Genomic DNA, 27,674 nt, shown 5'->3' with positions numbered 1-27,674 from the left:
CCAACACCCCCAGGTCCTTTTCCGACAGGCAGCTTCACTCTCACTCTTCCCCAAGCCTGTAGCGCTGCATGGGGTTGTTGCAGTGCAGGACCCGGCACTTGGCCTTGTTGAACCTCATACAATTGGTCTGGGCCCATCGATCCAGCCTGTCCAGGTCCCTCTGCAAATTCCACCATCACAGTTTACAAAACCGTGTCTTAAAGTATCTTCTTAGTATTGATTCTAAAGTTGTATACATAAAAGTGAAGCTCTCTCAGAAAACCTAACGAACCTAACTGAAAAACTTTTAGTAATTTATGTCAAGTTGCAGTAACAAGCTGGCCCAACTTTACTACCTCTGATGCCAGACCTAACTTTAAACAGACTATTAGACTGTGTGTAAAATCAGAAAGTTACGTAAAGTTCCGGCTGATGAGAAAACAGTTGAAAACATGCCCAACATTTTCCTGCTAGGTAGTTTGATTTATTATACAATGTATTTACCTTAGTTAGTAAATATAAACAAAAAAGCAAATAAAATTTATGTCATGATTATGTTAAACAGTATTCACCAGATATCCTGTATGTATGAAAGCCAGCACTGTTTTTTTTTAAATTTAAGTAAGATTGACTAATTACAGACTAAATGCTTGAATTTCACTTACAATTTTTAGATCAGCAAAACAAGTAGTCCACAATAGTTGACTTTTGCATGTCTGCATGAGGTAAATGAGACACTGCTCGTTTTGGACTCAAATATGTTTCCCTGGCCAACATGCAAAGCTGTTTCAAATGAACTGCACAACTAGGGAATAAAACTTTATTCATGTCACCTAGCCAGCAATTAAATTGAATGAGAAGCTGAATCCAGGTGCAACTGCCTTAAGAGTCTTGTACTACTCAAGTACAAATCTACAACTACTCAAACAAATTCTCTGATTCTTGAGGCCTGCTCTAAGCAATGGAGTCCTTCGTAGATGACCCCTCTAGAAAATAATCTGCCATGGGATCCAGTAAATTATTTTGCAGTCCTGTTAGAAGTCGTGCAGGGATAGAATCTGCTAGACCATGAAATACTTCCAGAATATAAATGCTTCGTAGGATCAGGAAGCAAACTCCTCCTTCCTGGTTTTTTTTCCAGGAAATATGGTTGTCATGCCAACAGTTATAGAACAGCAGGCTGCAGCGACAGCTAGTGATGAAGCCCGTTTGTGTCTTACAGCTTCCCTGGGAGGCTGTTATTGAATTACAGGTTGTTTAGGGCAGCAGCACAATCTCACTAAACACTGCGTATGTCCATAGGTTTGGCTTCTGTAATTACTTTGTCTCCTGCCTCCAAACTCAGGTACTTGACCTCCTAGCAAGGAGGAAACTGACATACTTGGTCAGTATACATGCATGCATACAGACCTTGAGGCGTATGGCAGATCCTGTGGGGCTCTGCCATGACCTTAACTAGACTCTTCAGTGTTGGGTGCATCAGCAGAGGGGTCAAAGTCTAACTGAAAAGGAGCAGGTAGCTGATCTCCATGGTCCGAGTTGTGGCTGCTGACTGAAGCAAAACTCCTTGGAAGAGATCTAGTCAACTTCCCCAAGACACAAAGAAAAAGAGACAGCTGAGGACTGGATTATGAAACCTACTTACTAGTCAGAAATGCAAAGTTTTACACCAGAAAACTCCATGAGAAGACAGCTATAAAGCTGTAATAGCAGCCACAGCAAGAGAAAATATGAGAGGCATCCCTTGCTGCTGGTAAATAAATCTCATTCTTCAGTAACACTGCAATAAAAATAGAAGTATCTATAGTTACCTTTGGAGAGTGGCATGATACACAACATGGGTAAAAGGATGTCTTATGAATTAAAGTACCATTCTTAATTCAGAACTTACTGGCTCTTCTATTTTTTCCAGTTTTACTGATATAAGTAGTTCACTGCATCCAAGAGAACATGAAATTATTAAATCAAAGTTTTCATGCAATATGCACGATACTGTTACCTTACAAGTTACAGTGACAAAGTTGCAAGATACAAATGCTTACGAACTATCTACCACAATTTTATACATTTATATACTTAAAGATTCCCTTGAAAATGTTGTACAAGATTATTATCGCTTTTTCTACGATCTTCCAGAGATGTCATTACAGAAAAAGACAAACACTTAAATTCTCAAAGAAGACATAAAAGTGATGGTGGTGGGAGGCCAATGGGTGTGACAAAGAACTCTGTTTTACACACACACACATGCACACACACATACACACAGAAAATAACTTCATGAAAAAACTCAGGAAACTTGACATAGATTTCAGTATCCACGCAATGGAGAGTTTTTATTTTGAACCTGCATAAGCAGTGTTACGCTATAAATACAATCCCTCTGAATAAAGAGTCTAAAAGTATTAGTAGTTCCTACACTTGCATTTGTTTCAACACACTCTCAAGTCCAACTGAAAGCGCAAGTTAAAATATGTATACAATAGCGTCACAGCAGTGACTGCAATGCAGCGTGAAGCAATCTGACTTAGCTTTAACTTAGCTAATTTGAGAACATGCTTAACAACTCAATAGGGAGGAGGAGGGACACTAGTTTTTCTCAATAGAGTAACAAGCCATGTTGAAAACGGGGTAGTGTATGTACCATCTTGACTAGCATGGTTCCTGACCTGGCCTCGCACAACAGTCTCAGAAGCAAACAATGAAAACAATTACTATCAAGTAAATGGAGAACTGGTAAGAAATTGTTTTCAGAATATTCCTTAATGGCTCTTTATCAAATGGCCCAGTGCTTTTCAGTGTTTTTAGTGTCTTTAGGAAAACAGAATAGAAAGTATGCCTACCAAATCTCCAAAGAACACCAAGCTGACCAGAAGTTCAATTGAGGACAGGCTTAAAATTAAAATTGGTGAAGAAAACTTGGATATCATCAACAAGGGCATATGCTAAATCCTCTTACTAGGAAGAAAAGATCGACTATACGAAACATGATTCTGAAAAACCTGGTGAAGAAGTAGATCCACAGAAAAGGATTAAAGGCTTATATTGAATCGAAAATTTAACATGGGTCAATACCTTTACTGTTAAGAAAATGAAATACTGGATCATGAGGTGTAAGTATCCTAGAAGTTAGGCAAAAGAACTCCTCCTCCTTATTCAAATGAGGCTGCACCTGAAATTTTGATGTCTAGCTTTTGACCAAACTTGCAGAAAGACGTCAGTCACACGTTGAACAGCTAGGGGAAATCAGTGAAAACAATCAAGAGATCTAGAAAACAGGAACTATGGGAAAAGACTGAATGAGCAGTGGTTGTAAACCTTACAAATTGACTGAACAGGGAAACAACTCTTCTATGACATAAAGAAATGTTAAAAAAAGAAAGGTAGCAGCCCATTCTGCATGACCAGAGTGATTAGAACAAGAAGTAATTGGCTTAAAATCCAACAAGAAAATACAGATAAAATATAAGGGAAAGCCAAACAGTTAAATACATTCCCCTGTGGACTTCTAAATTCACTGCTAGGGAAGCCCTTGAACAACAGATCAGATGAACATCTATTATAAATGACACAGGACTGGATGATTCCACCCTGAGTAGGAAGATGGATTAGATGATTTTTTTAGGGCTGCCATTTTTGACAGTAAAGCACTTAACACAAATATCAGAGCCAACTCAAGACACAAAACATGCAAGCCGAAGCTAACTTCTATGTTGCCATAGCCAGAGTATTCCATCATTAAACATAATTAGCTTAAAATGACCTTGAGTAGATGTATGCTATACTGCAAGCACTTCCATTGTAGGAAAGGGTAAATGTTCGACAGTCCAGGCAGGAGCTTGTGTTTCTACGTCTTTCTTCTCCATTGACTACTTGAAAATGCCAAGTATCAAACTTCTGTAGTTTCATAACCTTGCTTAGATTTACAGCTGATGTATAATTCAAACCTTCGCTCCCCTAAGCTTCACACCCAGCAGCAGAATCTGGATTAGCTCTTAGCATAGTATTCACAATGCACTCTCACAAACACCACGTTTGTAGCTGAAGTAGGTAAGATTTCTACCTATCTTTAGCAAATTATACACAAAAACTAGACTGCATACTCATGTTGGCACTAAGTCTGTAATTATTCTACGACAAAACTTACTCTGGCAAACCACATAGACTAGTTTTGCACGTACTATAGTTTATCTATATGTTTTGGAAATCATAACATTATCAAATTTCCTGGTTTTGAAAAGACCTTCCAACAATCAATCCTCACCTCCTTACCACCCCAGTTACTACCATTCTGAAAAGGCACATGCATTAGAATTCATTAGATGTGTATTTTGCAGAAGAACGGCAAGAATCCTCAAGTACAACAAAATCACAGATTTGGTGTGAGTTAAGTTTAGAATCTTTATTTTCAGGTCTTAAATTCTTATATCATTTAGCAAGGGTTTTGATCTCAGTGGAGATGCTCAGGACTTGGAAATGAAACAGCATGAAAGAAAGAAGACTTATGTGAAAGTTTCCAAATTCTTAAAAGGGTTAAATTCAGGTATTTAAAAAAATAAAATTAAGCTTTTGCAGCATAGAAAGCTGTAATATACACTGATCACCAGTATTCTCCACCATAAAAGAATTCTTCATGTATCTTAAAGATGACACACACGAAAGTGTCTAAAGACGTTCATGTCAAGATCCAAGACAATAGAATAGTTGCAATAGAAAGCTATCATAGTCCTCATTCAGCATTTAGTAACACTGATTTAAGTTTCAGCAATGCAGCTTAAAATTTACTTACGCCTTCAACACAGCAGCAAAAGCTGGATAATAAGGATATTTAGGCCTTAACTACTACATTGTGCCCTCCCTGGTGCAACTGTGCAGTCTCCAAAAAGAAAAAAAAAACCACCACAAATGAATAAATTTCAACTGTAAAAAAAAACCCAAACAAATAAAAGGGACAACCTACCCGCAGCCATTGTTTCTCTGTGAGAGCATCACTATAGTCCACATCCCTGCGTTGACGGGATCCTCTTCCAAATATTTTCTCTTCTTCTTCTTCACACGTAAGCCTTTCAACTTCAGCATCATCCTTAATAATCCAGGATGGTAATTCATCCTCCTCCATCAAGCGGGGCTTACGCTTGGGGTTTCTGGCATCCTCCCTGCGACGGTCCATGTCCATACGCTGCAATGGCAGTTGGGAAAGGATTAAACAGTTTTAAGGGCAAATATTAAGTGAACCGTGGAAACTCCTGGCTATCTAATGATACTTCAAACTTTAAACCAAGTCCTTCCACGATACTTCTAAATACTTCTAAAATGCAACTATAAAAAGAAGAAGCTACACTTGATGGTTGATTTTCAGTCAAGTTCAGTAATCCATAATCAGCTTTTACTGAAGTAACTGAGACAACACAGCAGCTAAGTGATACAAAGCAGGTCACAAGAACACTGTTGTGTTGTGTTAATTAAACAACTCTCTTCCTTTTTTGCACAGGTTTTATGGTTTCTTTGTATTTATAAACGTGATCTGCAAATACTCATCATTCCTTGACAATATCCCCATAAGTTGTTATTTTTATGCAATTAAAAAGAGTAACTGAAAACACACTAGTTTTGTGAGCCTGAATATCAGAAGAAGAAAATTTAAAAGCTGGTATTAGAAAAAAGGAAACAAGAGAGAGACTTAAGAAATTCAGAGGAAAGCTTGCCTACACAGTGCCAGAAAGCCAACATGCTTAAACTACTGAATTTTTCCTGATCTCACTGCTGTACTAGGCACATACAAAAAATATCAGATAAGATTAGGTAAAGTGTTAAGAATATTAGAAGGCACTGTTAAGGCTTTAAGCTGAAATCGAAATAATCACATAAATTAATTTCAAGTGTGGTGAGCAATTACCTCAGAAAACAGATATGGATACTTAGGATACACTCCCATGACCTACTGTAGACTCATCAGTGAGGTGCTTTATAATCATCCTGGGGAAGCATCCACCTCTGCCTATTGACTATACGCTGACCTAGGCTCCTATGGTTCTGTGAATCTCATTTGCATTTTTTTAAGAGCCCAAATCAGATAATATGAATAGCCTTTTCAAATAGGCCTTTTGAAGAGTCATACTGTACTTAAACACTCCGTGATCAGTCACTAAGCAGAGAAAACAAACAGGTGGCCACCGGGCATTTAATTTTCGTATTTGAAAAACTAACATAAATAGACCGGCACCAGAATTGGCTGTAGCATCAGAACAGGCTACTGCTTTGGCCAGTAAACATTTGTAAAAAGCATTCTCAATTATGTACAAACCCCTCCCTTGTGTGCATGGTTCTGCACTTATACAGGATGCCAACTAGACATATCATCCTTTTACACCCCTAGCCAAGACACAGAGATGCATAAATTCAGAGGTATTATCCGTCTATAGGGGCAGCTCAAATCTAGCCAAATTTACTAACTGAGGCTTAATGATGGCACTGTAGAATATGATGAATCTTCTCTCATCCTGGCATTTCTCAAATACAAGCATTCCCAAACTACTACCTCAGGCACAGTGGTCTTCATCATCTTGTCTGGTGCCCTATCCGATTTCTAAACTCAGTGAAAAGCAGAACGTAAGATGCGTGTCTTCAGTCTGCAGGTCCAACTACATTCAAGAAGCAACTATAAATACATCGGGGTTTTCCCCATCCTTCATTACCTCAGACAATGATGAATGGGTTGTATAGCCTTTAGTTTTTTATAGCAGACTTCCATATTTCACCTTTTAAAGAACATCTCATTCAATCTGAATTCATTTCAAAAAATGTCTCATTCAAGCCAGACATGTGGCTTGGTTTATTGCTAACTTGGCAACTAGCAAGCTGCACTGAGAGAAGGCCCAAACGGGATAGATGGGACAGATTTCTCTATTACTTAGCAGTGAACTTCAGTGAAGTCAGGGACATCATATTATAATGACATTAAGTATATGAAGTGAATGCTGAAACTTCATTTTTTTCCCTAATGACCATGTTTCTATTTCTAAAACAAAGACTGAACACTAAGGCAGTATAATTTAATAGCTGTTTTCTATCAAGTATTTTTAAACCTCTGGCTTTCAAAGCACGTTAGCTTTGCATCTTCAAATTTTTATTACCTACTACCAACTCTTTACTCTCTTCTAAAAACTTTCATATAAATTAATATGAAAAACATAAATTCAGCCCACACAGTGCTAAAACTGTCTTCACTCTAGACCCTTCAACTGTTTTACCAAATGGCTGTTAATAGCCTTCAAACTTAATCCAAAAAGATGAAGTTGTAGAAATTTCCTGCAAACAGACATAAATTCATCAGCTACTTTCAATCCATGGATTAGTTCTTTCCTTCTGGGTCTGAAGGAGAAGTACTGACAAGCTTTCTCCAGCAGCCAATCTGCCTTCACAGAACTCAGGGTACTTTCATCCAGTAATTTGGCTGAAATTATTCCTTTTGAGTTTTAGATCAAATGGCCACCTCTTGGTTTCTATCATGTAAATCTCCTTACATCTGAATCACTGAAGGGAAGTTTAAAAAGACAGGTGCCTGTAAGCACTCATTTTCTGTCCAGCCTAGCTTTAGGGACTTCAGTTCTTCTGAGATAACATTAAATGAAACTTAGCACAAAAGGACTAAACTGGCAAGTCAGCAATGACAAAAGGCATGGCCATGTGGGGGAATATGGACTTTGCCAACTGTGCACCTGAACAACTGTCACTTATGTAAAAAGGGTCCCTGCACACTTCCCTAACAGTGAAGTTTTACAGATGAATCCTTGAGCAGAAGATGGTGAGGGATTAAAAAGCTGTGGTCCTATCAATGGTTGTTTCTGTGGATACCACCTGATACACTTTCATGCATGCACATACGAGTGTCTGTCTTGTTCCACCTTGCAGAACAAAGCAGCCTCTGCAGAATTAGAGGGGATGGTGCTTTACACCTTCAGTACTTAAGTATTCTTCTGTTGCTGTGTCAGTGACTCTCAAAGGTCCTCCAGCAATCCTCACATTGTACACACACTAAAAGGCAAGAGCCATGCCTACACTGACATTTTAGTAATTATTCCATCAGTGTTGTAGTAGCACTAAGAAAAAGGGAAGTACTAATAAAAACGAGTTGCTCACATTTGAACCACTGTCACTAGCTCTACTTCGGTAACTGTTCAACTGTTGAAGCAGCAGAGATGCAGCTAACTGGGCCCTTGACAAAACCATCAGCAAACACCAGTTAACTCACAAAGAAAACAGCACTGTCAGTCTACTAATTCACTATCTTGTTAAGTTATTGTAGTTATCCTTGCCAATATCTCACCCCTGAAGTTGGAAGAAATGTTGAAAAAGAAAAGTATGTTGTAGAATTAGCAAGCCAAACTGTGACTATCAGTTTTGCACTGTAAATTTCTCAGGTCGTGCCAGACTCTTCCTCCAGATTGGCACTGTTCCACTGCACTGTCTGCAAGGATCTCTGAAGTCTCTCTGTCATGTGAGGAACTGTATTTAAGTAGACCACACTTCTTTCCTCAGATAAACAACGGAAGTAAATAAAGCCTATTCCTCCAACAAAGTTTTCTAAAATTTGAATGACAAAAGGTTAAGGCCTTTGTTAAAAACACTAGAGAAGATATTCTACTTATGATCATATCATCCTTACCATAAAGAGATCAAACTCCTCCTCACGTCGAGCAATCATCTGGTTCAGAGTCTCATCATCAGGAACTTCATCTTCCTCCTGGTTACACAGATGGATAAAAGTATTAGAAAGAAGCTACGTGCAACTTGAAGCAACAGCCTCCATCAGGTCAGTGTTGCACTGACCCTCCTTCTGTCACGACACGTGTGAAACACTCAAAATGAAACTAAAACTTTTAAAGTGTTCAGCGATTCAGAAGTAACGCAAGATAGACATAATCAGAGAGAAGACTGGGACTTACTACAACCTTCATAAATTGAGAAGGAGGAAATGAGCAAATACGCAACCAGGAAATTTTGGGTTGTGGTTTTCCTGGGTCAGAAGCACAGTTAGTGCTTCAGTTAAAATATATGCATTTCCGTTCTACTGTTCTACAGTACTCCCTCAGAAATACCATTCTGCATTATGAGGTCTTTGCTGTCAAAGCAAGGAGAATGAAAAAGTCCTGGTTAAATGAAAAAAATGAAACATGTCATGATACTGGAAAAAAACCCTGAATCCCTCTTTCTCTTGACCATTATCTGCTTACAAATTGAGATGTGAACCTCTGACTTCAGACAAAATGGATCATTTCATAAAAACAGAAACAGTCCTTGGAAAAACAACTTAGAACTGTAGTATTCAACTAAAAATGTTAAAGCTGAACAGCTATGATACCCATTTTAACAAAGTCAGAGTCCACAACGTTCAGTTTCCCTTCCTGAATTATTCTGAAAGTACATGGCATTTCAAATCTGACAAACAGGTCAATCGAAACAATAAAACTACAGACTGGTTCCTACATAGGGCTTACTGAATCTATGTTACAGTATGCTGCAGACCTAGAATTTTTCATGAAAACTCATGTTTTGTACTCAGTGAAATGGGAGTATAGAATGCTGCATATAGCACCCAAAAAACTAACATTCTGTAGCTTTCTTTTTTTCCCAGAGACAAACAGAAAAGGCCTTTGTTTATATCCACACATCTTATTTTCCCTCCACTGGCAAGATTTCTACACTTCAGAAAAAAAATACATTTCTTAATGCAATTCCCAATGAACACCTCTGTACCTTAATGTACATATAATTTAAATTTTAACATAAAAAAAGCAACTGGGAAAACAACAGAGCGCTAGTTCTTCTCACTTCTAGTCAGTGCTCCTTCAATGTTCAAGAAAAGGAAGTTACAGTTACACACGCAGAGAAAATACTCAAAAGAGTACAGATCCCTTCTTTTATGATCAGTGAAGAATGTGACCCTCATGGAAGTTTCACATGCTTCCTATCATCTCAAACAGAGCAACTTGTGACCTGAAAAAAATAAGGGATCCCACAGCAGAAGCTGTAACAACAGTGTCCGCATCATCTGTGGTTAGTCTGGATAATCCTGTTGCCAGCCAGGTAGGCTTGGCAGAAGAAAAAATTATAAACACCAATGCCAACAAAAAACGCCTCCATGAACAAGTTACTTCTAATCACCTGTCATAGATTCCTATTATTCTAATGTATCTTTGTAAATACACAGAAATTACCTCTTTATCTAGTACTGCTAAGAGAAAAAACGAGCAAAAAGGAGAGGAAAGGGGAAAGAAAAATAAGGGGAGTTTTGATGCTGAATTAACAAAAACTACTAAGAAAGTACAAATAGAGTATGGTGCTCTACGTACAAGTGCAAAAAGCTTCGATATGCAAGTTTAAAGCATGCTTAGCATGGGAATATTTAACTAGGTGGTCACTAAACAATCTATTAGATGTGCCAGTCACATCTGCAAGTCAAAGTTGTTTTGACATTCATAACTTTTAACTGAGAGGTTTACCTTTTCTTGTCAATCTCTCATTTGATACTCGAATTTTGTTTCCAGTGTTGTTGCAATGAAGCAGCAATGGCTGACCAGTGCAGAATGGTGCAAATTCAATCCCTCTTACTCCCTCAGCAGTTTCAGTGTTTGGGCAAAGTTTTGCATAGTCTCTGTTCACAAAGAAATTCTACTTGAAAGCTTCAGCTTCATACTGACTGTTAGGAGTCAGACTGCAATATCAATGCTTGCTTTGAAGACTGATGCTGGGTTATGGCAAGCAAACCTTGGTTGAAACTGTGCTTGCTTCAGGACAGCAGACCAAGTGTATTTGAACAACACACAAGAAGCAGATGGCTCTGAAGTCATCTATGAAATAAGGCATGTCAACCAGGCCTGAACTACAGTCCTGACTTTTGAAACATTTTCAGATAAATATTTTCTAGGGCTTTGAACACATAAAGTTACATAAATTTTAAAAACAAAACCACAGGCTTACTGAAAATTTCTATTGGTTTGAAGTTCAACTCTCTATTCATATAGATGGTGTTGGCTGCTTGAGAACTACAGTTTTACTTAATCAAAAATGGTACATATACATCATCCCATTTCTGCATTCACATCCTAAATAAAAGACAATTACTGATAAAACTGTCACTCTTCTTTCATTTCTTAGGAAAAATACTAAAACAACAATACGAAATTCTATCTTAATGATGTACTAGCTTTTTCTAAATGCACAACAAGACAAAGAGTTTACACAGAAGGTTTAATTATTGAAGAAGTAAACTCCTTGGTCTTTGAAACTTTACACCACATAATGAAGGATGCCTGTGAAACACAGACTATAGAATCATCTTTTCTTTCAGTGTCCACCAGATTCAGATGTACAAGGCATACTCATAAGGCAAAATTAGGCTTGAAATCTCTGCGTCTTTAACCAGTACAGGATATTTTCAAGGCGGGAAAATGTCACTGCAGAATGGGATTTTTTTGTGTGTGTCTTCGGTATAATTGATACATTTATACACTCTCTCCCAAATGCGGCTTTCATCCAAATGCTGAATTGTGTCCACTTTAAGAGAAGAGTCTGCAGTGACAGGCAAAAGAAGGGGCTCACCATTCCACAATCACAATTCCAGAGAAAACACAATGAAAAGACAGGGACATACAGTCAGTGATTCTATAACCTCACTTCCCACTATCATAAGGAAAGACTTGACAGCTGTTTTTAAACAGCTAATTGTTTCTTGAAGAGGAAGTGGTAACCAGAAGTCCAGGTTGGATACAGCACCAGAAAGAAACAATTATTTTGCTGACTTGCCCTAAGCCCAAAGTACGTCAAAGCAGATCTTAACCCAGGATCCAAAAGAAGCACAGTAAGCAGGGTCTTTCATGATTGAACCTAGGTAGTGCTAGTTGCTCAGCATGTCTGAAAATCAGATTATCTAGTTTATCATATAAACTGGATTTAGGAACTCTTTTATAATCTCTTTTGGAAAAAATCTTTGTTTGAATACAATTTTTTGCCAAAATTATGAAAGGGCAGAATGGATTTAAGTTGCAATGCCTAATTCTACACTAAGATTTAATCATAACTGTTACATCATAACCATGACATTATAACCTATTACTGCAACCAAAAAAAAGAGAGAAAAATGAAGTTGTTTCTTTAACTGGACGGTAAGAATATGATGAAATTTCTAATTTCAAAGGAGATGACAATCTTTGTAACTGATTAAAAAAATGACTCAGTACTTCCTGAAACATCCTCTTACTGATTATTTCTAACTACCTTACCTCATTTTCTTCTTCATGCTCCAATATAGCCTGTAGGAAGGCTCTCCTTTCGTGGCTTGAAGATTTCTGATCAAACATTCCAGCCTGAATAACTTTTTGATCTACATTCAGCTTATACTTTGCAGCAGCGAGTATCTTCTCTTCCACACTGTTCACAGTGCACAGTCGCAGGACTCGAACTTCATTCTGCTGACCAATTCGGTGAGCTCTATCTTGGGCCTGCAAGTCCTATTAGGCAAAGAACACAGAGAGTGATTTATATTGTAAGTGTACTACAGAAATCGTTCTCTGCTTAAAGGACATTATAATGCTGAATTCTTTTTGGTATAAAAAGGAAGTACTCAAATGACAGTCCACCACAATTCACATGGTTCATTCCTCATTGTTTTCTTTCCCAAAACTTCATCAGACCCAGGTAGGGGTAAAACTGAAAGGAAAAAACATGGACATGCTCTGTACAGTGTATGTGCAGTAAGCCAAAAACTTCTTGAAAGCATGTGCAGTGACTAAGAAGGGCTGATGTATTTATTTTTTCCCTTCTATTCAAAGCTCATGACCTTCCAAGCCAGAATGAACCCTGAAGTAAAATATCTCTTGACTGCAGGAAAAGAAAGCAACAAAATTACTAGGAAAAACCCATACATTAACTTATCTACTAAAGGCCGTTGCTAATTCTTAAATAAGTTAACTTAAAATTATTTGATCTGTTGAATCAGCTTTTAACTTGGAATATTGGTATTAAAACAGCTTAAATATGATCTTGCTGATTGAAAGTTCATATATACAAGACTGTGAATCAATGCAACCTTTTTGGTCAGGTGATTGCACTTAGTAATGATGGAAGTAAAGTAAAGAATTTATTTTATTAATTCAAAATCTTATCTATTTTCTTTGGGGAAAAGAGAAATCCATTAACTCCTATAAATTATGTGTTTCAACTTCAGCATAGTCATATAATGAAACATACCTAACCTCAAAATTCTATCACAGTTTTGTGCTACTTCACAACACAGAAATTTCTTAATGTAGAGAAAAAAAAGAAAACGCAATGAGTTTGCCTATTTCACTCCAGCACCTTGCTTTTGCTACCATTGTTAGCTCTTCCCTCCCACAATTCCCCTCCCAAGCACTACATACGATGCAGCTGCTGCAACCTAAAGGCGTATTTGAAGTTTGCAGTAACAGTGAAGATGAAGCTACAATATGAATTTGTTTATATAATCATTCTCAGAAGCACAGGAAAATGGTAAAGCAAGGAAACAGAAGTTTTTATTTCTGGAAATAACACTGTTTAAGTTCCACCTGCCTCCTGCCCGCCCCCCCAGCTATCCTCTTTTAGCACACTGCTCATTAAAATGAACAAATCACTCCCATCTGCAGGAGAAGAGAAACTGCATGCATTGAAAAGGAGCCTGAGGGAAGACCTTATTGCTCTCTACAACTACCTGAAAGAAGGTTGTTCCGAGGTGGGCGTTGGTCTCTTCTCCCAGGTAATAAGCAATAGGACAGCGTAGATGTGGTGCTTAGGGACATGGTTTAGTGGTGGACTTGACAGTGTTAGGTTTGTAGCTGGACTTGATGATCTTAAGCATCTTTTCCAACCTAAATGGTCCTATAATTCTATGATTTTGTAATTTAGCAATCTGCCCACTGAATACTCCAGAAAATATTCTGTAATTTTTACTATACTGCAAGGATTTATTGCTATTCAACTGCTGAAATATACAGTACTCTGCATTAAACTTGTCTGTGACATGTGACCTAAAGACAAAGACAACCAAAAATACAAAGAATGAAGTGCTTTCTGAGCTGCTTTTAAAACCTCTAAATATAATTGCTCCAAATTTCTTAAGTCTTGCTTTAAATTGGTCACCATGGCATCTATAGGAGTGCTGCCTTGTAAGTTCTGTGTAAAACTCTTTTTAGTCTCACTTCCCTTACTTTTACTTGTGGCCATTGACCACAATGTGATTTGCATATATTTGCACAATAGCTGAAAACACACACATAGCTATGTACTTCCATAGATATCTAACTTATATTCTTAAAAAAAAAAAAGGGCACTAAGTGACAAAGACAGACTTCAGTTAACTCTTCTGGCCTTTTTAAATAAGCCAAAGTGGTTTCATACCCTCTTTTCCTGGTGATCCGTACTCACTACTACCCACCCACACCAACAGCGTAAGTTTGGTGTCTCAGGCCAAGACTGCTGCACTCATACGACCTCTAATTTCCTGAGACAGGCAGCACTCTGCACAGCCTTTACTAAAATATTGCAACCTACCTACTGAAGACTCAAAATGGGGAGTTACTTATTAATGTCTTAAGGGTTAAAGAATGAGTACAGTTATACAAATGAAGCAGGTCTATAAGGCCCCTATCTCTCAGGATTCCCTGAGACTCAGATAAAATACATACACAGACCCAGAATTACTTCACTGATTCAAACCAAAACATTTCCTGATTGTAGCAGTTTGCCTCACTAATTCCTCTCAAAGCAGCATTTTATGACTTACCTGGATCTACTCCTTTCACCCCAGGCTATACCCCCAATTTAAAGAAGCAACCCAAAAAAGCATCATGAATTCTTTGCACATTTCCTGAAGATAAGTAAATAAAAATAACCTGGTGAGGATTCCAGTCACTATCAAAGATTATAACAGTGTCAGCAGCCTGGAGATTTAAGCCTAGCCCTCCAGCCCTTGTACTCAGCAAGAAGATAAAGTATTGTGACCCAGGTTCATTGAACTTCTTCAACAGAGCAGCTCGATCCTCTGATTTTGTTGTGCCTGAAAAGAAAGAAAAAAAATACCCTATAATAAAGACGTGAACTGAAATAATATAAATACAATGTCAGTTGCTAAAAGTATATTTGGAAAGGAAATTTTAGCTCACTTGCTCTTTGCCATCTTTGCTACATTTTCCACAATATAGAATAAACACTGGCCACGAATGTTTTGGTCAACTGCCTATCACATCTAAGAGGCAGATTTCTAAATACCCCTTTTAAGTATTTCTTTTGACATTTCAAACGTGGACTTTAAAATGTTGGCTAACATTGTTACACCTTTTTATGACTCACATAAATTTCAACTGAAGTTACTATACACAAACGAAAAAGAGCTCCAGTTTTGATTAATTCCTTCTGGCCACAACAGCATCTAAATATTTTTAAAAGTTACTTATATAGAGATTTATCAAAATGTCAGTGTTGGCCTTCAGAGTCATAATTAATACGAAAGGATTGAAAATTCTTAAAATGTCCTATCTTGAGGGTGATGGTGTACAATGGCTGAGGGAGAGCAGGCAAAGAATTCAATCATGGTGAAAATGTAGACAACGTTCTAAGTAAAAAACCAGCCCTGTGCACTCTGGCGACTGGATGAATTTCATGTACTTCGACAACAGTCTATATGGACCACCTTAGCCTGGTCCACTGTTTGCCTTATCTTTTTTACACTTCTGTCTGTAACTGAAAGCCAAAGAATGTTTGCTATTTTTATTCAGGTTTCGATATAGGCACAAAAGATGAAGTTTTTCTGTGTGGTGGGTGGGTCGACCGCCCCCCATCCCTCCACCCCCCCTTCCTCAACAGTACAGGGGGAGAAAATAAGATGGAAAAGCTCCTGGGCTGAGATAAAGGCAGTTTAATAAAAGCAAAAGCTATGCATGCAAGTAAAGCAAAAAGAGGAATTTATTTACTACTTCCCATCAGCAGGCAGATGTCCAGCCTCTTCCTAGAAAGCAGGCCCTCAGCACCCGTAATGATTGCTTGGGAAGACAAATGCTGTAATGAGGAACGTCCCTGCATCCTCTTCCTTTCCCTCAGCTTTTATTGCTAAGCACGTCCCTGTGGTCAGTTTGAGTCAGCTGTCCCGGCTGGGTACCAGCTCACCCTCAGCCTACTGGCCTTGAGGGTGGAGGGGTGGTTTGGAGAGAAAGCCTTGACACTGTGCAAGCACTGCTCAGCAATAGCCAAAACACTGGAGTGGTATCACTGGTGTGTTATCAACCCCACCTAGCCACAAATGCAAACCACAGCACTGTATGGGCTGCTGGGAGGAAAGTTAACTTCATCCCAGTCAGACTCAGTACAATCACACAGCCAAACTGCTGGCCCACAGAAACCCATCTCCTTAAGAAGCACATGACTTAGGTAGAAAACACTCTATGTGAGAAGACAGCTGGATAGAATCTATGTATGTATTACATTCCAGCATGGAAGGTATCTGTCATCACAAAACTGGAAAAGAAGAAAACAGGGTTCATTCACTAATTCAATGAATTACCTGCAAAACCTTAAAGAAAACAAGGAGCTCTATTTACCATACTGCGTATTGCCATAGACAGTCTAGCATGAAAAAGAATTCATTTTAAAATACATGGTGTAAGGTAATTTAGAACATTTTAAATGTAATATAATTCATCTTTCTTGAATGGAAGCATTAAAACACCTGCAAGCCAGAGGTGCAAGGAGGGTTTTGTTAGCATGGTACTATGTTCTTCAGCAAGTTTTGACAAAGACATCCTGTGGCACAGAGAGACAGCTCATTTGTGTCTCAGTTTCATTACTCCATTTTACATTTGAGGATAATAGCATTTCAAGTTTTTTTCATTAATATTTGTAAAGGACGAGAATACTTCTCAGCATTACTTTTTCTTCCAAATAAAGCAAAGAGTCAACTTAAAATGCTGTAAAAAGAATATTCAAAAGGACCTTAAAGTCTCACTTTATTCATGCTGTTATTTATATTTTTCTTAAATTATTGCTTTTCTATTAAAAAGGTATTCTGATAAATGCTGCTGGCCCTATGTAATACTATAATGTGTGAGATAAATACATTAAGTAAAAATAGTATTTAAGAAGGTCAGTATGAGGCAGAGATCATCAACATGGAAGAAGGCAAAAACAGAAACCTCTTTCAAACAGGTTTACGCCTCAGATGGGATATGCTATTTCTAGTTATTTTCCTTTCAATATTACTCCACTATGTTTCTAAACCACCTTTTCATTCAAAGGTAATAAAACATATCTACACATAAAGTAATTGAGGCTACTGACTTTCCTGTGAAATTCAGGAAGAAAACTACAGGTGCTACTTCACCTGTCACTGAAATTCAGCTATCCTGTGGAGAACAGCAGTTGAACTTTAAACAGGTACAAATTAATTAATTCCACTGGAATCTAGGCAAAACACTGGCATTATCATCTCTCATAATGAGAATACTTTCAGGCAACTTAAATAGAGACAACTGATTGGGACCTTGGATTTCAAATCTTGTTTGAAAAAGAAATCAGCCCCTAAACATCAAATCTCTACATAATCTGCATTCCAGGAACAGACCTGAGTGTTCATCGAAACAATCCCTCGACCAAATGGTTTGCAGGTTAAACAGATGAAAGAAAACAGTCAGAGAGCCAGGGAGACAGAGAATTACTTAAGATCAACTGTATTGAGAAAGGCAAAAGTACATCTTGCTCAGTATCTTGTCTATAAGAACAGAAAATTCTAGTAAGCTGCAGCTTAAGGGTCTACTGCCGTAACTTCATGATAAATACCCTTGCAGACTCTTCCTTCATGGATTCGTCAAATCATTTTTTGAACCTGTTTACGCTTTTGTATAGTCACATCACATCACTGGTGTGCTAAGAATACACTAGGAAGAGAACCCAAGTCTCCCATGCCCAAACTAATGAAGCATGCTACCTCCTAATTTATTATTTATCCTTTATTTTCATTTAGCTTACCATCGAGACGCAAGTAAAGGAAATTTCGAAAGGCAAAGTAGTCTTCCATAATGGTCATGAGTGATGTCATTTGACAGAAAAGAAGTACACGATGGTTAGTAGCTCGTAACTTTGGTAGAATACGATCGAGCAGCTCAAACTTCCCTGAGGCCCGATAAAGTTCAGCTCTGTTGAAGAGAAAAAGCACAGTAAATGCCACAATGAACCCACATTTAGAGAAGTTTTCAGTCATTATCGTGTCTGAGTATCACAGAGAGATTAATTTACTTAAGACATTAATAGCCCTTTTCTCGCTTTAAAATTGTTTGTGTTGATCAAAATAAAAAAATAAACACCACACAGAATACCTTCCTTTGTGAAACTCAATTCTGTTTCATTATTTATCAAAATAAACATTACTTCTCAGCTAGATAACCATTTTATCAGTTAAGACATTCACCTGCTAGTTTTGCTTTCAACTGGCATTTACTGCAGCTCTAAGTTGTATTCATCAGGCACATGTTAGAAACAATTCCCTTGCCACTCAACTACTATGCACACGAAAGTGAAATATTCCAAACTGAACTAATATACAGAGATAATGGGAGGAGTTTGACAGAGGATATACTCTTTAGTCATATAACCATAGCAGTCCTGAACAATGTTTAGTGGCTTTGATTAGCTGCTCTTCTGTCTTCTATGCTATGAACTGCAAAACAGACTCTTAGCACTGAAATTCAAGTCGTAACTGAGACAGTGAATAAAAGTAAACAGCATGTCTAAATCAGCCTCACAGTGATATGCTTTACAAAAACAAATTTCACATAACTTTTTTCTAACCTTGAGTCTGTACTCTCAAAGTACAATTTATCATTAGCAACAGTATACTTAATTCCACAAGATACATGGCCTTGTGATATGCATACATATGTAATCAGCAGAAGACTAAACTGTTTTGGAGACAAGTAGTCTGGTATACTAGTTAAGGAAAAAAAAAAAGAAATGTCATTAACACCTGAACAGGAAGGGGGTCAGGTGGAAGATACACACCTTTCCTTTAGAAAGCATCCATTTCTAGACAGTTGCACAAAAAGTGCCAAGAACAAAATTTAGATCTATTTCATTTCAAATAATGGAAGAAATGCTACTTTAATTTGGAATAAAGATGGTAAATAGGGAAAAGCAGCAGGCAAAGTAACAAGAAAGAAAAGAAAATCCCAACTGGTATCTCTGAAGAGTCATTCCAATGAATTTCAGGTGGTATCTAAGCTATTTCATAATAAGGGGAAAGGAAGTTTACAATCTTCTCTGCCTGTCCTCCTGAAAGAGATGGAGGGTCATAAAAAGCTCATTTAGCACTCCTAGTACTGTTATATTTTGCTTTAGATATGTGCCCTGTGCCTCCTCTGCCTTTCTATAAGCTGCTCAAGTTTGTTAGCATGTACCTTCTAGGAAAAAAATGTCATACGTTAGTTTCAATACATTATGAACAGGAGAAAAACTGAGAGTTACCCGTTGATGACACCATTTGAGTAGCCTAAATGTTCAGCGAAGGACTCCTGCATAGTTATAAGCAATAAACAGATTATTACAAACTACACAGTAACCCAAAATTATGCATTCTTATATCAATTAAATTAAATATATGCATGTTGGGGTTTGAGTTCCGTTATGTTCATACTCTTGGAATCCACCTTGTAGCAACAGTGCTCTGCTTAATGTTTTCCTGTACTACTATTATTTGAAATTCATGGTTTGCAGAAGTAACTTCTGTCAGCATACATTTTACCAGATTACAAATACAGTAGAACCTAATTAATTTATACTAATTACTGAAAGATCCATTTCCAAATTACTCTAATTAATTAGCGTACAAGAAAACAAAGACTGAAAACTACAATGATAATACATCACAGTAGGTACTTAATTATTCATTCATAAATGTAGCTACATTCCAGATATTTATGACACTTTCTATCTTTCCAGATATGTATTTATGTACTTTGGGTCCTAATGAGAGATGCTATATAGGTAGTACATTTTTGCTGAAAAAACAAGGTGGATAGAATAGGATGATTTTGGTTGATACTGTAAAAGATTAGCAGCCTGCTAGTTATAAAGATCCTACACCTGGCATTTTGAACTAGTGTCTCTACATCATAAATTAGGTCTAAGTAGAGACTAAGTTGCTCTGGAACATCTTAAATTCAAAAAAACCTTCATTTTTTTAAAGACACTGTCTCCACAAAATAAATGCTTTAAAACTAGACTTCAGATTACCAATAAAAAGCTGGAGGTTGGTCCATTTGTTTCTAAAAATAAGGGACTGTAATGATCGTGTTTTTCAAATGTGTACTTTTCAGCACAAATGATGTGGACAGAGATGTCCTCTCCGACACACATAAGCTTCAATAGCAGTTTTCTATTATGTTAGCCGCCTGAATAAAAACAACTCTCAAAATCAAGCCTGTCAGTCTTACCTCAATGTGTTGAAACATGTATGGGTGATTGCATATCTTTCTCAATTGCATGATAGTGTTCATAAGAGTTTTTGCCCCACCTTTTCCCTATGGATACAAAAAATGCAAATCAAATGATTAATCTAATTTCTTATCTTATTAATGAAGCTTTTGAAACATATTTTTAAATGCAGGCATAAAAATACTTCTACCCCAAACCTGAACACCGCATCACTAATAGAAAACAAAACAAAACAAAGCAACAAAAAACCAGAAGCTACTGCGCTGTTGTCTTGCTGTATAAATTCATCTAGCGTAAGGATGCTCTCTAACAAAAAAGGAAGACCTGGAAGCAATCCATGAAGAGCATTATGTATCTACCTGCAATATTCGCAGTGGAAAGCAGAGCATCTACTGTCCTGCATACTGCTTATTTGTACCGTTTATTATGAAACCATACAAATTCCATCTGGTCTGAACCTTCTAACAGGAAACAATTCTAGCCGGATGCTTTTCAATTCTACAGTATCTCCTCCTATCTGTTAACTGAATATATGGGTTTCTCTTTCCAGGCCAAGTAAAACACAGGGCCACAGGCAGCTAAAAAGCTAGAGATAACCAAATCTCCTGAGTCATCTTAATACTTAACAAAGTATATTCTCAAAACCTACTCTACAGTGAATCTTTTTTAGAACCAAGACAGACTTCAGGCAATAGTCAGTTGTGCCAGACTAAACCGTATGGTTAAAAACTAATTGCAACTGGTGGATACAAGTGTGAGAACATCGTATCATATTAACATTGTGAAACACTTGTTGCTTTCAGATGCCACTTTGCTTTGTTGTGATGTTACGAAAATGTAATCAGACTGGCCGCAATATTCCAAGCTTACTGTATGACTAATTCAGATTTATTTTAAAAATCTCAGCCAAAACAATTTAGCAATTTCCAATAGTAAAACTAGGAAAAAGTACACTATTTGATCGTATTATATATTAGTAATATTCTACTCTTTCCAGGAAAGTACAGTGAAATCATAACTTCCATCTAGAGCAGACATTTTACGTTTGAAGGGGGTACTCCACACATCTAAAACTTGTTTTCGTTCTTTTCAAAATCCTCTCAGATTTGCTCCAAAATGCAGTTCATATTTGTTCTAAGAGTAATTTCCTAGAGCTTTCCAGCATAATTAATTCTCTCTAGTCTGAGCTGGTTTCAGGCCAGAGCTGCAGAAAGACAGGATTTTTTCCTAACACAGTAGTAGTTTGATCACTGAAGCCAAGCGTTCTCAACAACCACCTCCCTCTGCTGGCAACAGGTAGCATGGATAACACAGCTTGATGAAGCAGATAAAGAAAAAAATTAATTAAGAGAGAGTGGCAAGAAAGGAAAAATTATTGACCCTTGGGGAGAGGGGAAGGAGAGGGAGGTGTTCAGAAGACAGCAAAGGCAATTTGAACTGGTTAAGCAAAAAGCTGGGTGGAGAAGCAAGTAGGGGAAAATTGACAGAAGATTCTGAGCTGGTGAAAGAAAGGAAAGAGACCAGAAAGGGAAAGAAGTAGAAGACTGTGATACAAAATTAAATTTGTAGGACAAAAGTAAAGACATCAAACTACAAAATTACATTAAAAATACAACAGAGGAACAAAAATTAATGTTTACAAAGTGCTCAAACTATGAAGATGAGTATCAATATCCAACAATAAGAACCAGCCTTGTCTGGAGTTTGAATAAGCACCAGCAAAGAAAACAATTTGACTGCACAAAATAAGGAGGGTAAAATAAGATATTGAATAAAAAAAGTCACCCATTGTACCAATGCAACCTGCAAAAGGATGGTGGAAAGACAGTATGTGATTGCACTGCATTAGTAATATACATATAACAGGGTGCAAACACAAACTGTTACACACCAGCTGTTCTGCAGTGCCTATTCAAGGTATTTCACATTTATTATAATGTGAAAAGTGCATACACAAATAAGCTGATTAATGGCAACTTGTTTCGTCTATATTAACTGGATCAAGTCACATGATGGCATAATCAACATTCACTAATACATAGTCTAAATCTGACTATATGACTTTGAATCCTATTGTTCTCTTGAAGAACTTTGTCATTATCATCATGTCTTGTAAGTATGAATGCAAGCATATAGCCCTAGCTGGCTGCAACAAGACTTACACTTAACTATGAGCTCTGAAAGACAAGATGAATAACGTCCTGTAGCCAGCACTGCCACAATCACAATTATTCAGGTACATTATTGGATTAAACTCGGGCAAGGGAAATGCTGTTTTTTTTCAAACATTGCCTGTTTGCAGAAAGGCACTGTAACTACAGTGAATACAAGTTGTATCTTTTCCTTGTGAATAGAGAGCATGAGCCGCAGTCTTGTAAAACAAAAGCATGTCTGATAGAGATTTCTTTTCCCATGACAGATACCTGCAATAAGAGTCTACATACTAATTTTATAAAACAGAAATCATATTGTTAACATGTTTAATCATAATACATCGTTTCCTACATGTTTTAGTCTTTCTTTTGTACCTTCTTGTCTTTTTCAGAACCATCTGTGAGAAGGATTCCCTTGGCTTGCATGTGACGGTACAGAATCTTCTGAAGAGCTGACATATCACATTTGATCACATATTCCACCTAGTGTAAAAAAAAAAAACCAACCATAAACACACTGACATAATAATGTTAGTAGAATCTAACTGCAAGTTCTTGTCATCCTTAAACACAAACCAAAACACTACTAACCTTTTATCCATACCCTAACACCACGTATGATTTCAGTGAGCAGCAATCCAACTGCAAGCACAGCAATGAGTATCTCAAAAGATTATCTGAGTCACAACTACTATGAGACAGCTGGATCCTAAGAATGTAACTGCAAAATTGCCAAACATATTTTTTTCTCCTTCTGTTATTCTAACAATTTAAAAAATATAATTAAAAATTCATTTTGTTTTATGTTTAACATGGAATTTAAAAAAAATATTATGTTTAATAACCTGTGGACTTTATTATGTCTGTAAAGCATTATAAAAATATTAAGCAAAGCATCATAAAAATATCATCATTGTATACCTAGCAAATAAGCATCCCTCACAGTGTCTAATTAGCATTATACTTACCTAGGTTGGCATAGAAATATGCCGTTTTCTCAACATCAACTAAAACCACAGGGAATTAATCAAGTACTGTATGATCCCCACATTCAGTTTGACTTCTTGTTCAGCTTTTTAAAACTGTATTTTTTAAAGCAGTTTTTGACTGCACGCTATCTTTAAATCCAGTAATACAAAGACTTCATACCCCAATTTAACCCATTCTTTTCTATTACCCAATTTCCAGATTACCATCACTATGTTTTTAATAAGTTATGTAAAATAAAAACAGTCACATAATAAAGCCACACTAGTGGCTAGAATGCTTTCCAGTGGTGACTAAAAGAAAAAGCGTAAGCTTCCTAATGTTTAATAAATAAATGGAATAAAAATTATCAGGTTATTTTCTTCTCAGAAGGACAGAAGGATGAACTCATTAAAAGAAGTGACTAGTTCTTCAGTGGCTTCTTTACCAAGATTTGTAAGATCAAATGAAACCGATTAACAGGCTTCAGTCAACAAGTTCAGTCCTCATGGCTGGACTAATTGTTTTTTTCATAAACAAGATAGTAGAAACAAAAAGAAACATGGTCCTCTGAGTACCAGTGTGAATGCAACTTCTAAATCCTCGTCCTCCAATGCCTATTAATGGATTTATCAAATACAGTGGCTCTAACTGCCAGAAATTTGAGTAGAAATAAAGGTTTCAGTAATATTAAATGTAAGTATGTTTCATTCTCAAATAAATGCTTCTGAGGATACTGAGAATCTGACATTTGAAGGAACAGAGAGTCACAACAGTAATAGTGTTCACAACATTGTAAAGATGAGAAAGAAATCTTAAAAAAGCCTCTCCTTTGAGTACTGTCACGAAGCATCTGTACAGGGCTCTTTGTCCATTCAGTCTGTGTTAGTCAGCTCATAACACAACTTAGAAAAATTTCATCTTGGTATGGTTTTAACCCAGTTGACCTTAGCACCAATTTTCCCCTAGCACACCTTCAAAGTCACTTTTTTATTCAGTTGCTGTGGTTATTCTGGGAAGGGTGAATGGGAAAAGTGATGCAGGATTGCAGAGGAGGACAGGGTGGGGCAAGATGAGTTGCCCAGAGACAAAAACAATGAACTTTCAAATCAGGAGAGAATTTTATGTTCTGAATTAAAAAGCCACTAGTTAAAAAAAAACTTGTGCAATTTCAACAAGACACTTCACACATCTCCTCAAATATTAACACAGGACCAAATTCTGCCTGCTTTATAAAGTCCAGTAGTCCTTTAGGAATTTCAGTGAACTAGCTAAGAGAGCAAAGGTTCTACCCAGTGCAGGGAGGATGGGACAGGACAGAATCTAATCGTCACTGTATGGCTGACTCACTTACAACTTGAAACCAGTTATTATGGAAATAAGTTGCATACTTATATAGATGACTACAAACAGAATTAAAGCTGTAAGACTGGTGAGGAATCCTGAGAATGCAGAAACTTCAGGTATTCAGGCTTCCTCAGTGACCAATTTTCTTTGCAGAGTTATAAACAAACCACAACAATAACAGATGCTAAAGAAGTCCTCTTCGTAAAATAAATCTGAAAAAGGAACATTACATAATGCTTAAAAAAAGTATTAAACCCCTTTCACAACTCCTTTCATTGCAAACCTTTTCTGGCAGTTGAGACTCAACCTCTTTCTTCAATCTTCTCAGCAAGAAGGGTCGGAGCACTTTATGGAGACGACGGATGATCAGAATAGTTTCTTCCTCATTTAAGTCCACCTACAGAAGTTTATAGAAGTCACTACAAGGCAACTCAGTATATTAGGTAATGTCTTCTCTCACATGAAAGCTTAAGTATGTGCAATAATTACTTCCATGTTACAACCAAACTGACCCTGAGTCAAAAAAGACACTGATATTAAAATTTTCTGGCATTATAAAAAAGGTGGCTTTTGGTTACATTAATTCCCTAAGTACCAGGGAGAGTTCAAATATTAATCCTTCTGTATAAGCTCCTTTCTGTTTTCACCAAAGTGGTTTGTTTCTGATGTTTTAAAAAAAACTGCCACAGTACCCTTTCTCCAGTCATGGCAAATGGAGCGTTGAACCACTGTTCAAAGGTGCTACAGCTCTTGAAAATGGTTGGGAGGAGGAAATTGAGAAGAGCCCACAGTTCAGGCAATTTGTTCTGCAATGGAGTCCCAGTCAGGAGTATTCGCCTAGGGGCCACATAGTGAGTATTCAAGACCTGAGTCAGCTTGCAGTGATGGTTCTTCATTCGATGGCCTTCATCTACTATCATGTATTTCCATCGAATCTGCGAGAAAAAGAAGAAAAGTTCGCAAAGTTAGAGCAGGTCAGACTTAGTCAAATTCCTCCCAACAGGTGTAGAACAAAAATATTTCAAGCCTGAGACATCAGTCATTCTTATTTATGAGAAAAGCCAAATCAAGCATTATCCAAGTACCAGTGCCCTTGCAAGCAGCAAAAATAGAAACAAACGCTAGGTATGCTGAATCTGATGCTGAATTCTGATTTGAACTGCAACAGCAAACAGCGGATTCCTCCCATTTCTGGGAAAGAGATTAGGGTGACCGCCTCTTCAAGGCCAGAATATGGTTCACAGGGGAAGAAAGAGACCACATAAACTCCAAATAAATCTCTCTGCAACAAGAACCTTGACAGGAGACAAAAGCATTTTCAGACAAAATAACTATGCTCACAAACAACAGCAACCCTGAACTTTGTCTTGTTCCAGCTAATCCTATGTTTTTACTCAAGAACAAAGCAGCATGATTACGATCATCTCATCTCAGTTACTGCATCTTCAAATAAAGTTTCTATCTCTTAATGTGAAAGCTTAAATGCAGTCACAGAAGATGTTGAAAGAAAGTTGCTCTAGCTCTCTGTTACCACCTCTCACAACTAGGAAGGCCTCGGTTTGTACTTTCTTAGGTGCTAACTAATTCCATTTCCTAGGACAGGTTGAATGGCATAGTGCTGTCCCTCCTGTCTTTTAGCAAGGGTGGGCAAAAACTAAATGGGAAGGAAAACTCTGCACTCCCAAACTGTTCTCAGGTATTCAGAATTATGCTAAGAAAATGCACTGCCTTTGTATCAGAGAGGAAAAATTAATGATCTAAATATGCAGTACGTAATAGAATGAAATAAAATGAAAATGAACAACAAAGGGACAGTAGGACCATATGGTTTCTCCGTATGGCAAAATACCTCCTTAGTCTGCTTTGTGTGTACATGAAGTAGTCTTACTGTACAGTAGCTTTCAAATTAGTTCATTACATTTAAGGCACACCTGTTGACAGTTAGTGAGCCTTTAAGAACTGGGCCATGTGTAGTAAGGAGTCTGGATACCAAATTCATGATACAGGTAACTATTTAGTCATTTGGGGAAAAGTGACCACATAACTGGAAAGGCTCTAATAAGAGTGAGCTTCAGGTCAGAAACAATGGAAAACATTAAAGTCAGGACTGCCGATTAGGTTAAATGCCGTTAAGCAGAGGGGAGAAAAGTCATGTTTTTCCAAGGCAGATATACAGTACTGACAGAATTGCACAAAGGAATTAGTCTCCTGGCCACATTCAGGAAAATCCTGGTGTTTACAGGGAGAAGAGCTGTGACTGAGAAGTCCAATTATAAACAGAGGAATAGAGAAGTAAATGAAAGGTTTAACTTTTACTGAAGGACAGAACAACAACTCAGGACTTCCCTATAAAACAAAAATGTGTTTCGTGCTATGCACCATTTGAAGGTCTTGAAGGCCTTGCTGTTAAGAGATGACAGTCATTACTACCTTAGCAAGGATATGTTTGTCCTTTATTATGTACTCATAAGTAGTTAAAAGAACATTAAATTTTCCACTTCGAAGCTGAGGAACAAGTGAGCGGCGCATTGCAGGTGTACCCTAAAAGAGAGAGAGAAGTGAGTAGTTACTCTTTCTTCTGATGAAGAGAATACATCATTTTTATGAATTAGCAGACACAGAGCAACCACATGAACTTGTAATCCTACAGTACTGCAAACAATATATCAATGCATTCCAGACTTCTTCAGAGTGCTTTCCCTTAATGGCTGCTAGACTGTAAAGCTCTGTTTGTGGGGC

General features: G+C 37.4%; 1 protein-coding gene across 2 annotated transcripts in view; it reads right to left on the bottom strand.

Annotated features, from left to right (window-relative positions):
- The window catches only part of SMARCA2 (SWI/SNF related, matrix associated, actin dependent regulator of chromatin, subfamily a, member 2), a 116,315-nt gene that overhangs the window by 33,108 nt on the left and 55,533 nt on the right, over nt 1-27,674 (bottom strand). For both annotated transcript variants that reach the window (XM_009279940.2, XM_009279941.2), the window contains 11 exons: nt 27,366-27,476; nt 25,628-25,870; nt 25,219-25,332; nt 22,998-23,105; nt 20,469-20,555; nt 19,501-19,547; nt 18,010-18,176; nt 14,886-15,049; nt 12,261-12,488; nt 8,645-8,722; nt 4,940-5,158 (listed from right to left, as the gene is read on the bottom strand). In XM_009279940.2, coding sequence (XP_009278215.1) covers nt 4,940-5,158; nt 8,645-8,722; nt 12,261-12,488; nt 14,886-15,049; nt 18,010-18,176; nt 19,501-19,547; nt 20,469-20,555; nt 22,998-23,105; nt 25,219-25,332; nt 25,628-25,870; nt 27,366-27,476 — 1,566 coding nt within the window. The remainder of the gene's footprint in view (nt 1-4,939; nt 5,159-8,644; nt 8,723-12,260; nt 12,489-14,885; nt 15,050-18,009; nt 18,177-19,500; nt 19,548-20,468; nt 20,556-22,997; nt 23,106-25,218; nt 25,333-25,627; nt 25,871-27,365; nt 27,477-27,674) is intronic.

Source organism: Aptenodytes forsteri, unplaced genomic scaffold (genome assembly GCF_000699145.1).
Source record: "Aptenodytes forsteri isolate BGI_AS27 unplaced genomic scaffold, ASM69914v1 Scaffold99, whole genome shotgun sequence".
Taxonomy (NCBI): domain Eukaryota; kingdom Metazoa; phylum Chordata; class Aves; order Sphenisciformes; family Spheniscidae; genus Aptenodytes; species Aptenodytes forsteri.
This window is presented reverse-complemented; position numbering and strand designations above follow the sequence as displayed.